Here is a 14044-nt window from a genome sequence, read left to right on the forward strand (position 1 = left end):
ATTAATGAAGCTGATATTGTGCAGGCTATTAATGAAATTAAAAATGGAGCTGCTGCCATTGGGACCTGATGGAATTCCTGCTATTTTGTTAAAGAAAGTAGTTCATTCTATCGCAAAGCCACTTGCAATATTATTAAGACAAAGTGTAGATACAGGCAAGATATATGATGAGCACAAATTAGCATATATTACCCCTACTTTCAAAAGTGGATCAAGACTAGAGGCAAGTAATTATAGGCTGTGAGTCTAACATCACATATTATGAAAGTGTATGAAAGGGTAATGAAGAAAAATATTATGAAACATTTATAAAAAATAATTTGTTTAATAAAGGACAACATGGTTTCGTACCCGGAAAAAAGTACACAAATAACCCAACTGTAGTCCACCGTGAAAACATATTCAAAAATATGAAAAGCGGAAATGAAACAGATGTGGTTTATTTAGACTTTGCAAAAGCTTTTGATAAAGTAAGACCAATATATTAGCGAAGAAAATTAGAAAACACAATATCGTGGATAAAGTAGGAAGATGGTTAAAAGAATTTTTTACACAACAGAAAACAAATAGTTATTGCAAACGACGAGAAATCGGATGAAGCCAAGGTAATATCGGTGTGCCGCAAGGTACGGTGTTAGCTGCAATACTGTTTGTTATTATGATTGAAGACATAGACAATAATGTTAAAGATTCGGTAGTGAGTAGTTTCGCAGATGACACAAGAATAAGTAGAGAAATTACTTGTGATGAAGATAGGAACGCTCTACAAAGAGACCTTAACAAAGTATATGATTGGGCAGAGGTAAATAGGATGGTATTTAACTCTGATAAATTTGAATCAATAAATTATGGAGACAGAGAAAGAAAGCTATATGCATATAAGGGACCTAATAATGAGACCATCACAAATAAGGAAGCAGTTAAAGACCTTGGTGTGATGATGAATAGGAACATGTATGCAATGATCAAATAGCAACTCTGTTGGCAAAATGTAAAGCAAAAATGGGAATGTTGTTACGGCACTTCAAAAAACAAGAAAAGCTGAACACATGATAGCTGTATAAAAACATATGTTCGTAGTCCACTTGAATATTGCAATATGATATGGTACCCACACTATCAAAAGGATATTGCACAAATAGAGAGTGTACAAAGGTCATTTACAGCTAGAATAGAAGAAGTTAAGGACCTAGACTACTGGAAAGACTACAATTCTTAAAAATTATATAGTCTAGAAAGGAGAAGAGAAACGCTACATGATAATTCAGGCATGGAAAACAGATAGAAGGAATAGCAGAAAATATCATGGAACTAAAAATATCAGAAAGAGCAAGCGAGGTAGATTAATAGTGCCCAAAACTATACAGGAAAAATAGGAAAGCACACAGGACATTATCCACTACGCACCAGCATCGATAATGCAGCGTCTATCAATGCGTTGCCAGCTCATCTGAGGAATATATCAGGAGTGAGCGTAGATGTGTTTAAGAATAAGCTCGACAAATATCTAAACTGCATCCCAGACCATCCAAGATTGGAAGATGCAAATATACCGGAAGATGTACTAGCAAACTCTCTGGTAGACACTAGAGGTGCCTCACACTGAGGGACCTGGGGCAACCCGAACAAGATGTAAGGTCTGTAAGGTAAGGTGTCCTCAGCAGCCTAATCATCTAACACTATCAGGGGAGGTGCGAAGCGAAGGACATCACCTGCCATCACGCCTGACTTTCTCCTAAAGTTTTATTGTCACACTGACGCAAACTTTTCTAGTTTCGTTGTCATTCCAGCATTCATGGCTGTTCAGCATGACAGATCTATTACACTGATGTACTATAATCTTACTTCCGTGAGAAATTTTCCTTTGTTTTACTTCCTATTCATTCATTCTGGTGATCGTCTGATTTGCCATTTTCAGTCTTGCACTCAATTCCAACTCAAGTTTATCTTTATTTGGATATTAGTACTATTCCTAAATATTAAAGATATTCAACCTGATCAATGCTCTCTCCATTGAGTGCTGTTCCAGCCCTCTGAGCACACTATCCTCACTGGCTGAGCTTCTTTCTTGAGCTTTCTTTTTCGACATATGATCCATCTGATAGGCAACTTCATTAATCTTGTGGTGCTTTGCTGATGAGAACAGCAGCACTACGTATTCTAAATATGTCAGGTTTCCCTTGGTGCTCCAATATAGAACTCCCCATCTATACAAAAGAATTTTTTTTTTTTTTTTTTTATAAAATCGATGAGGGCAGACAACAAAGGTGACATAACATCCTCCTGTAGCAACCCTCTGTGCACAACAAGCTCACTTAGGACTCCTCACCAAGGTCACTTAAGACTCCATTAACATTATCTTTCCGTCTACTTCATCCAAAGATAATTTCAATTAGGATGGCACATTTAAACGGGTATCCATAAGGGCCAAAGACCTTCAAAATATTGGTCAGTGAACACCTCTTAATCAACAAAAGGTTTCAGTAAAGGGGTTTTTATATTCCACACACGGCTGCGCACAGTGTCTCTTCATAAATATCTAACCTGTGCAACTCCTTCGCTTTCTAAACCATTATTTTACCAATTTCTGTCCTTATCTTATAAAGTAAGAGCATAGTGAATACTTACATCGCAAAGAAAATAAAATATCTCTATAGTTTCCCCATCTATTTAGGTCACCTTTCTTTACTACCTTCGAAATGACTCCAGTTCCCAAACATCTCGCTTCGTTTACTCATAACATTTTCTGCAAAAACAGTCTAATTAGTATATTCATCGTCATTTTACTTGCAGATTTTCTGCTGCAGCCCGGTGCTTAGCATTTCATAAGTTTCGTTTTTTACTGATTCCTCTTTAGTACAATCAGATCTTTCAGTGGTCGCAGGTTCGATTCTCGGCCATTCCATTGAGGAGTGAGAGATATGTATTTCTGGTGATAGAAGTTCACTTTCGACGTGGTTCGGAAGTCACGTAAAGCCGTTGGTCTCGTTGCTGAATAACCACTGGTTCCATGCAACGTAAAAGCACCCTACAAACAAACAGACCTTTGATTCAAATGATCCTCTCATATCTCTTATTCATGACCCCCAAAAAACCGTTCCAGCAAGAGTGGTCTTTTTTTCTTTTTCTTCATATGCTATGATAGACCCATTCCTCCTTTTAATAGGCGCAGCATGTTAAGTACATTATGTCTTTTGTAATACAGACAAATATGCTATTCTACACTAAGATACCATTCGCAAAAAACCAAGACCTGCAGACAGCATATACATAAGCAAATTTTGGCTTTCTTTCACCTTTTCACTAATCACAATACACTTTAGTCTTCACTGTCTGTGAGTAATGGAATACTGAATTATGAATATTCCAGATGGTTGTTTGTTTGTTTGTATGGTGTTTTCATGTTACATAGAACCAGTGGTTATTCAGCAACGGGACCAACGGCTTTACGTGACTTCCGAACCACGTCGAGATTGAACTTCTATCACCAGAAATACACATCTCTAACCCCTCAACGGAATGCCCGAGAATCGAACTCGCGGCCACCGAGGTGGCAGGCCAAGACCTTACCAATCACGCCGCTGAGGTGCTATCCTGATGGTTGCTAAAAGCATTGCCCCAAGTTTTAGCTGGTGTAGTTCTGTAAATTACTCTACTTTCTGTTGCTGTTGCAATTAATTTGATATTAAATATTTTCATTTGATCCCGCATTATTTGATTCAAGAATTAAGTGTTATTTACTTTATGGCTCCAGCATATAGTGTCATCGGATATCAAATAATGCGGGATCAAATGAAAATATTTAATATCAAATCAATTGCATCAGCAACAGAAAGTACAGAGTCATTAAGAGAACTTCACCAGCTAAAACCTGGGGCACCTAAACTTATTTTAGTTTGCTGCACGGTTGCAGATTTTTTTAAACAAATAAAAAAAAAATTAAAAATCAGTTATTTATTTTATTTCTTTATTTATTTGGTTGTTTGATTTGTTAGATAATTTTCAGTCCTTTTTTCCTCAAAATGTATTTTATGACAGAATTACTATTGATTTATCTTTTAGGCTTCCAATTCTGGCCTAAAGTTATGTACTCGCGATTTTTTTTTATAAAAAAATAAATAGATGGAGCACAGTTATGCTTAAGTTTTTATTAACCTCCAAACCATATTTTTTAATTTGTTTGCTTTCAAATTAAGTAATAAAAAATGAAAAAAAAAAAAAAATTTTTAATCATGATTTTTTTAATGAAAAAAATCAATGACTTAATCACTCGATTTGCGGCCATCAGTACTGATAAAATAATACAAGATTTTCAGGCATACATTCAAGGTCTATATTAGCGTCCACTTCATGTGTTTCCCATAAAATCCAAACTATATTTTGTTGACGCTCGCATCGCTTTTCTTGCAGTTTTATACGACCATGCCGATCGCAAGCTGGATAAAAGAGGAGTTTAGGCGTAATTAAAGAAAAACCGAGTGCAACGGTCAAGAGCTTCTACTAGGTCCTGACAAAGGATGACCACAATACTGCAAACAAAGTGAGCGAATAACTCATTTCAATGAATACCGAGCAACGTGTTATATTACAGCACTGTTGACTTCCAGAGGGAAAAAATAATCATAGGCACCCACTGGTCTGCCTATATAGTGAGAGACCAAGCCCCGGTCTAATTTTATTGTCGGGCGCTTTCTAACAAATGGGCCATCCATTATTTATGCGTTTAAAGCCTCCACGCCAGTGGCCATTTTACCCTACCTTCAATGTTGCAAGCTTTAAGCCATGACGGCATCATTTGTCTGACTGTATCGTCGGGACTTTCTCACGCCAAAAGGGTCATTTTTCTGCCGTTATTGCTCGCGTCTCTGCTGCGCCCCCTCCCGCCCATCTGGCAAGCACGTATTACTTCTGACCTTTCGCTGCCGCTTGCAAGCTGAATTCTCGGTCCTTTGCTCGGACCTCGGAATTGAATTCTCAGTCCACTGCTAGCAACTGGAATTTAAATCTTCCTTTACTGGGACTTGCAAACTGAATTCTCGGTCCTTTACTCGGGCCTCGGAATTGAATTCTCGGTCCATTGCTGAGACTTGGGAGTTGAATTCTTTTCATCTTCTGGGACCTCAGAAGAAAATTGAATTTTCGGTCCTTTGCTAGCACCTCGGAACTGAATTCCCAGCCCATTGGTGGGACTTGGGGATTTGAATTCTTTTCATTTTCCTGGACGTCGGAAAATTGAATTCTCAGTCTTTGCTGGGACATGGGAATTAGACATTCGACCTTTCCTGGGACTTGTGAATTGGATTCCCGTCCTTTCTGTTACTTGGAAACGAAATTTCAGTCCTTTGCTTGGACTTGTGAATTAGACTGTCGTCCTTTGCTGGGACTTGGGAACGGAATTGTCAATCCTTTGTTGGGAATTGGAACTGAATTCTCAGTTCTTAGTTCTTAGCTGGGACTTGGGAATTGAATTACCATGCTCTACTGGGACCTGGGAATTGAACTGACGTCCTTCGATGGAACTTAGGAACTCATTTCTCATTCTTTGTAAGGTCTTGGGAACTGAATTCTCAGGCTTTGTTGGTTACTAGGAATTGCTGGGACTTCGGAAATGAACTACCAGCCTCTGCTGGAACCCTTTTCTTTGACAATGACAAGTGTGCCACAGTATAGCAAATGAATGTGTAAGGCTTCACATCTAACATAACTGAGTGAAAATCTACTGCGCTAAATGAACATTTCAACAGATGAATTACAGGCAAAAAGACTCTCTCTCTCTCTCTCTCTCTCTCTCTCTCTCTCTCTCTCTCTCTCTCTCTCTCTCTCTCTCTCTCTCAGGTTTACATGTAAACACAAGAATGCAAGATTCTCGAAACCCTCCGCCATTTCAAACGCTTGAACAAATCCGTCCCAAATTTATGAGACACATACCACAGCCAAAATTTTATGCCTCTATGATCTACGATATAGAGAAGTGTCACATATAAAAACATCAGATGTGAGAGCAGCTGTACTTTCCTCCTGATTTTGAAACTGATGAACAGCAATTAGAATAGATCGAGAATGTAATCACAATAGGAGCATCATGGAAAGCGAAATGTCGAATGTTTTCGTACAACCTATGAAGAAAAATCACGAACTCAGATTTCTCTCTCTCCAGCGGTTCACTTTACATCATTAGCTCAATCTCAAAGGAAAAACGACAAAAAATCTAAATAGTTGTCTCAGTACAGCATGCTTTGGTTTTATCACTTTTAGTTGCGAAGAGTATAATGTTAATAATGGTGGAATTATGAAAATGACTTCATCAGTTCTTATGAATCGTCTGGTCCCCTTCAATACCACCAGAGGATATCCTGAACCGTCCTTACATTTGTCCTAAATTTGTGGAAATAACCCGTCAGCAATCGGTTCAACCAGCAGTCAGATCTGTCCTTTACACAATAATCAATTCGATCATGCAACATCATGTCCCGTAAGGTGGGGGGCCACCCTAATATTCCTTGTGCAATTACAATATTGCATATTCATTAGGCATCGATGCCATCCTGATTAAACCATGTGTGTATTCACCATTCAGAGCGGAATTATCTGTGCCCTCAGTAAGCAATGCATAGAACTGTGATAACAGAATCCATCTACCAGTTCCAGGGAGTGGAACCTTAATAGATACTCTCTCTCTCTCTCTCTCTCTCTCTCTCTCTCTCTCTCTCTCTCTCTCTCTCTCTCTCTCTCTCTCTCTCTCCTTATAACAACATACATGTAAACCGAAAGTGAATCTTAATACTTCCCGCTGACCATTTACAAAATACTCTCTTATAACTGTTGTATTAGTCATTCTAACTGCGATTCTGAACACGTGCTAAATTGTCAGCAGAAGTATCTCACTTTAATATCAAAATACTCCAACCTTAGTTCCGTTCCTCATATACGTATACAAATATATATAAAGGATATTCAATTTCAATCCCCTTAAATAACTCAATTATCATTACTTACAACTCCGAGTCTATGAAATACTATGAGAGAGAGAGAGAGAGAGAGAGAGAGAGAGAGAGAGAGAGAGAGAGAGAGAGAGAGACTAAGCACTGGAACAGGGGAGGGAGTGGGAGAGTCAAAATGGCTTCATACGAGCTGTTGATATCATAAATGTCGCTGGGCCTATTTATCATTCCACGGCCTACCGGAGTCCCAAGAGGCAATGAACGCCGGTAGGGAGGGGACAGCCAAGGGGAGGGCAGTAAGCGAGGCAATTAAAGGTAATTCTTTCATTAGTTACCCCCAAACCCCTTTTGCCCTTTCTAAAACAACAAATTCTTACATTATATATATATATATATATATATATATATATATATATATATATATATATATATATATATATATATAGTATGTATAGCTGAATCACTGAAAGTTTGGAACGTGATATATGCATAAATAAAGGTATAAGCCCCACGAAAGAAATATAAACAACGGATTAGATACAAGATCTTTCGACTCAACGTCCTTTACTTAGTAGAGGACGTTGTAGTCGAAAGATCTTGCAGCTACGCCGTTGTTTTTCTTTCCTTCGTGGCTTATACCTATCTATCTATCTATATATATCATATATATATATATATATATATATAATATATATATATATATATATATATATATATATACGGGGTGGGGAGTTGATCCACGATTTAATGTAGGTAAACACAAATGTTGCAGCGTCTATTGTCTTGTTTTTTTCCTCTCAGAGCATACATGCCAAGGCCTCGTGCTTTGTGCTGAACGACTCGATGTATATGTATGGATGTATGCAATGTATATACATATATATGTTTGTGTGTAGGCTCTTGTGCTTGTTCAGCACATTTATTACCTTTGTATTATAGTATATACTTAAACTCATACTTTCACTCTTTATCTGAGTACTTCCATCTTCCTTCAGAAGGAAACCACCTAAACCTGCTCTCTTCACCTAGAGAGAAAACCCTCAAAAGAATATGCAGAGCAGCATTTTCTAATTAATGATCTGTGAGATGTAATAGATTAGTTTTTATAAATAAAATATGTGGTGTTACACGTAAATGAAAAACTAACAAAGAAGAATAAATTGTTTGCTTGTTTGTATGGTGTTTTTAAGTCGCATGGAAGCAGTGGTTATTCAGCAACGGGAACAACGGCTTCACGTGACTTCCGAACCACGTCGAGAGTGAACTTCTATCACCAGAAACACACACCTCTCACACCTCAATGGAATGGCCGAGAATCGAACTCGCGGCCAACGAGGTGGCACGCCAACACTATACCGACCACGCCACTGAGGCGCTAAGGATAAATATGCTCTCTGACAGAGGATGGAAACAAGTGCATGTTAAAACAAAAAAAAAAAAAAAAAACGATAACTTACAATTCAAGAAGAACAAAAACTGACCTCCCCGAATCTCCAAGGACGCGTCACCGCTGCAAATCAGCCGCAACAACAAAAGGTTACGGCCAAAAGCAACCGATAACAAATTAGTTTATCGACTAGAGGGTGGGGGGGGAGGGGGGGTGTTGCGAAAAAACTAATCAAGCCAAGTCACGTTAACAGGCATAAATTTTAGATTTACAAAATGTAAATAAAGTCCGGCTCGATTTCCAACTGTAATTACTTCTCATTGGATTAACTGGTTTTGACTGTAAATTCTATCATCAAAATAAATGCCAATATCTATAGGGGGCGATGTACAATAATGTGCCAATATTTATTATTATACGGGTCCTTACGTACGCCACCACTACCACCCCACCCACCCCCCAACCACCACCACCAACAACAAAAGCGAGCGTTCACAATGCATCTATTTTTTTTTTAAAGCATACACGCGTTTAGTTTTTAAAGGCATAAGGAGCGCGATACTCTCTCTCTTGGTTTACATGCTCGCCTACCGATTCTGTAGTCCCGAGTTCGACTCCCCGTTCTGCCAACGTGTCAGAGGAATTTGTTTCTGGTGATTAGAAATTCATTTCTCGATACAATGTGGTTCAGATCCCACAATAAGCTGTAGGTCCCGTCGCTAGGTAACTAATTGGTTCCTAGCCACGTGAAAATATCTAATCCATCGGGCCAGCCCTAGGAGAACGGTTAATCAGCTCAGTGGTCTGGATAAACTAAGATATACATAATTTTCTCTCTCTCCTCTCTCTCTCTCTCTCTCTCTCTCTCTCTCTCTCTCTCTCCTCCATAGCAGAACTTTCGCTTGTGTAGATATATTCCGATACTCTACTACCAAAATATTCTCTTATTTTGCATCTGCTTATTCAATCCAGACTAAAAGAATTTAAGTTCCTCTTAAACACCCAACAGTCGCGTCTTCACTCATCTTGTATTTATTTGTGTCAAATGGCAAATCCGCCTTTATCAAATATCAAGCCAAATATCTGACGAATGTTTTTCTTCTCTTTACAGGTAAAACGCCCCACGGAAACCATTTTCATCTCAATGGATACGGTAAGATGGTCTTCATACCATTGTCTGGGCATTGCTTTGTATGGAAAGCCAATGGTCAACAACCGTGATCTATTCTGTTAGTTTTTTCTTATTCTTAGATTCTTACTGCTGGTTACAAACTCGATCATTTCGTAAAACATGCATATCGCATTTGCTAATTAGAGTTAACAAAGAATACAAAAAAATAAATTACATAAATCATATATATACCATCTTTTTATAATGGCAGAATGAAAAAAAATTTCATCATTTACATGCAAATATAAGAAAGCAAATCTCTCTGACGTGAAAAAAACAACATGTTATTAACAGCCTCTGAATCTACAATCAGGAGAAGAGAGATAAAATAACATAGAAACAAACCAGTCCTCGAGGACATGTCAAGATAAAATCAAACCCTTTAATATTCTAACGTATACATACATGATCCGGAGTAGAGTGATAAACCCAAGTAATAAACCAATACTCGAGAATATTCCAAATACAGTAACGCCCATCTTTTGAACATTCGAAGTTAACAGCCTAATGATCCGGATTCGAGAGACCGACCAGAGAAAATCAACCAATATTTGAGATCACGCCAATTAATACAAAACGCTCTTTTTAACGTCCGAGTCTAACAACCTAGTACGTAATCCGGAGTCGAGTGGGACGTCAATCCTGTGCAAATAGAGCAACCTGGCCGTGAGGAAGGAAGGAAGGAAGGAAGGAAAGGAAAAGGTCATCGCCAAATAATCACTAGGCGTAACTCCCAACTTATCAATAGCAAACTAACGAGCAAAATTTAATCTCCCAAATGAGCACCCGGTTGATAATCCAATTAAACGGGCCTTCTCAAAGACCGTTCCGCCTTCTTCGTTACGACGCCGCTCAGAGAGAGAGAGAGAGAGAGAGAGAGAGAGAGAGAGAGATGAGAGAGAGAGAGAGAGAGAGAGAGAGAGAGAGGGGGGGGGGGGAGAGGGGGGGGGCCGAGGCGCAAATACAGGGAAAGTCGATTGGCAAGAAAATAAGCTATTTCAAATTATCCCGTGACTTCAATTCCGAATACTCGTACATCTTAGATGATAAGTCTCCCAATCTGTGGAAGTCGAATGAAAGGCTTCGTATAAAATTTTTTTTACAAAAATTAATGCAGGTTTTACAAAAAGTTGAGGCAAGTTTTACATAAAGTTCCAGCAGAGAGGGGAAGGAACTTAAAAAAAGAGTTCTCTCCCCTCGACCTCAAACAGGAACAGACAGCCTGCGCAATCTTTGGTTTCTTAGACATGGACCTATCAAGATCCAACTTTCTTACACTGAAAAGGGTAAAGGTCTAAAGTTGACGAACTTTTCAAAGTTACGTGGTAACAAAGTATACATCTCATTAAGGATACTATAAATACACTCTCCCACTTCGACCCACATCGGCGTTTGAAGTCAAACTCGACCCCTGAAGATTCCTTAGGACAATAGTGGGGAGCATTTCCGAAATTTCACAACAGGACATTCCTTCAGGACACGTCTTACAGAGAGGCAGGTACTAAAGAAATCCGCAATATTCGAAAAGCTGAAGATTTGAGAAAATTGCCAGAGAATGGCCTGATTCTTTATTTTGTCATGAGGAACAACTACACAAGCACGCACATACATGAATATACATATATTTAAGTACATACACACATGTACAGTGTATATATATATATACATATATATAAATACTATATATATATATATATATATATATATATATATATATACACACAGCAATGCCAACACTATCTCCCTGAATTCCAAGAATGACCGTAACGTTCAGCGAACACGGAATTCCCCGGCATCCCTCTAAATTCATAAGCCGTCACTAATCATCTTGATACGAAACTGCCACAAAATAACTCCCGGTGTCCTTCCAGATGCATATGTATACTACATCTGGCCCCGCTTGCTGGCTGGCTCGCTGGTGGCCCACTTCCGCCAATCAGGGTCTGAATTCAGAGGACTAGACTTCGCTAATTGGCGGACAACCATCCAATCACGAGCACTAACCAGCTATTATCCGTACCGAAACCCTGTTAGTTGGGAAGGCACAAATAACTGCCTGCTTGACGAAGGGATTGAACCTTACATCCCTTCTTTGCCCTGGCGGAAACTATTCTCATTCTGATATTGTCCCCTTCCCAACTTGCTTCTTCTGCATTTGCGCCGTATTGTGATGGCTCTCTCTCTCTCTCTCTCTCTCTCTCTCTCTCTCTCTCTCTCTCTCTCCAATATATAATATATATATGTGTGTGTACGTACATACATACATACATATATTCCACATAGGAAAATGAAAATGGTATACCTCAGAAAATGCCCAACAGTTTCCGTCCTCCAATGGACCTCTTCTTGGAGCGTTTATTAAAGAAAGAGTCTTTCCTTAATAAACGCTCCAAGAAGAGGTCCATCGGAGGACGAAACTGTTCCGAGATGTACCATTTACATTTTCCTATGTGGAATACAACTGAATTACCATATTCTTTGCGGGGGTAAAAGAAGATTACCAGTACTACACACACACACACACACACACATACATACATACATACATACATACATACATACATATATATATATATATATATATATATATATATATATATATATATATACATACATATATATATATATATAGGCATTTTATTCACAGCACGGTTCAACAGGGTCTCAGGGGAATATTAAGTAACCTTCCGAAGCGAAGCTCAACGGTAATATGGTTTACTGGCTTATAATATAGGCAGAGCGACAGTTCCTTCAGATATTTCCATGACTGGTACAAATCATCATGTGGCTAGTGGAAAAATAATTCGTACCCAAACATCGAAGCTTTTTCTCGCTTCTCAGAGGGCTGCTCGAGTCCTTCGCACCGGGTCGATAGGATAGGGAGTATGGCTGTGTGACTGCGTTGCCAATTTCTGAAAGTTTTTTTTTTTTTTTTTTTTTTTTTGATTTTTTTTTTTTTTTTTTTTTTTTCCCCCGCGCGTTCTTGGCTTATATAGTACTATATATTTTTTTTTTTTGATGCTGAGATAGATATGATATATATTAGTATCTTCATATATATATATATTATATATATATATATATATATATAAGCCAAGAACGCGCCTTTCAACCTAAATAATCTGTCCCGAAAAAAAAAAAAAAAAAAAAAAAAAAAAAAAAAAACTTTCAGAAATTGCAACGCAGTCACACAGCCATACTCCCTATCCTATGACCCGGTGCGAAGGACTCGAGCAGCCTCTGAGAAGCGAGAAAAAGCTTCGATGTTTGGGTACGAATTATTTTTCCACTAGCCACATGATGATTTGTACCAGTCATGGAAATATCTGAAGGAACTGTCGCTCTGCCTATATTATAAGCCAGTAAACATATTACCGTTGAGCTTCGCTTCGGAAGGTTACTTAATATTCCTCTGTGAGGAAAAGGAGAGGAGAAGTCCCACCTATTTTTACCACTAGTAACCTTCAAAAAAAGAAAAGAAATTTGAACAGTCCCCTAAGACCCTGTTGAACCGTGCTGTGAATAAAATGCCTAATGGTTCTTCAGCTGTGGTGGGTAGCAGACAGGCTGGAAAAACGCATGCAGCTAGCAGCCTCGCTCCAAAACAACTTGCAGAAAACCATACGATAAGTAAAATGGCTTCACATCCTCTGCAGTTACCATTTCTACAGGAAGAAGGAGGACAGTTGAAATTGCTGTCCACCACCTTGGCGACTCAATACGAGCAGCCATGAGTCACAACGAGGTCTGCAAGCCAATGAAAGAAAAGAACAGTAAAATTAATATGACAATTTGAGAAAGTTAGGAAATGTAGAAAAGAACTTGGCATCAGCTCATTTCTGGCTACAATATTTCTGATCAGTTTTAACTGAGTTGCTTCAATTTTTTGAATTAGTCTACCTCCGGATACAAACTTCCCAATTGCTGTGACTTTTCGGTATAAATTTTCCAATGAATAGAACTCCTCAGTGCAAGTTTTCCGATCAGTCTAGATACTTGAAGCAAACTTTCCAATTATCCTCATTTTTTTTATATACCTCCAATTAATCTATTTCTCCAGAGAGAGAGAATCTGAGTAGAAAATACTCAGTTACTAATGGGACAAATGCTCTGACACTGGGTGTAAACATTACTAGTGTGTATAAACGTTCATATTAGTTTACTAGCTGGTATAATCTATCCACTGAGTTCAAACATAAGGGAAGATCTCTGATGATATTTACAAACAGAACACACAGTTCCTCGTTGGACGAGTGGTTTTCGCGCTCGGCTACTAATCCGGTGGTCCGAAGTTCGATTCCCATAACATGAAGAATACTGAACTGCAACATTCTCTCGCCGTGTGTTTGTACGTACGGATATATGTATATGTGTATGTGTATATATACACACACACACACACACATATAGTATATATATATATATATATATATATATATATATATATATATTACTGGGTACTTTTCCTAAATATATATATCGACTTAAAACCTAAATTACTGCCATTACTGTCAAGACACTTAAGAGCACCACCACCGAAATCAA

The 14044-nt window shown here is 38.4% G+C and overlaps 1 protein-coding gene across 8 annotated transcripts in view; it reads left to right on the plus strand.

Moving 5' to 3' along the window:
- LOC135200329 (neurotrimin-like) overlaps positions 1-14044 on the plus strand; it is a 482527-nt gene that overhangs the window by 359410 nt on the left and 109073 nt on the right. Inside the window, exon 1 of one of the 8 annotated variants that reach the window (XM_064228886.1) lies at positions 9456-9481. The exons of 6 other annotated variants lie outside the window; for them this stretch is intronic. In XM_064228886.1, the coding sequence (XP_064084956.1) occupies positions 9473-9481 (9 nt within the window). In that variant the 5' untranslated portion in view covers positions 9456-9472. Of the gene's footprint in view, positions 1-9455; positions 9482-14044 lie in introns of those variants that run through there. One more of the 8 variants, XM_064228890.1, reaches the window with a different exon arrangement.

Source organism: Macrobrachium nipponense, chromosome 26 (assembly GCF_015104395.2).
Source record: "Macrobrachium nipponense isolate FS-2020 chromosome 26, ASM1510439v2, whole genome shotgun sequence".
In the NCBI taxonomy this organism is placed as follows: Eukaryota; Metazoa; Arthropoda; class Malacostraca; order Decapoda; family Palaemonidae; genus Macrobrachium; species Macrobrachium nipponense.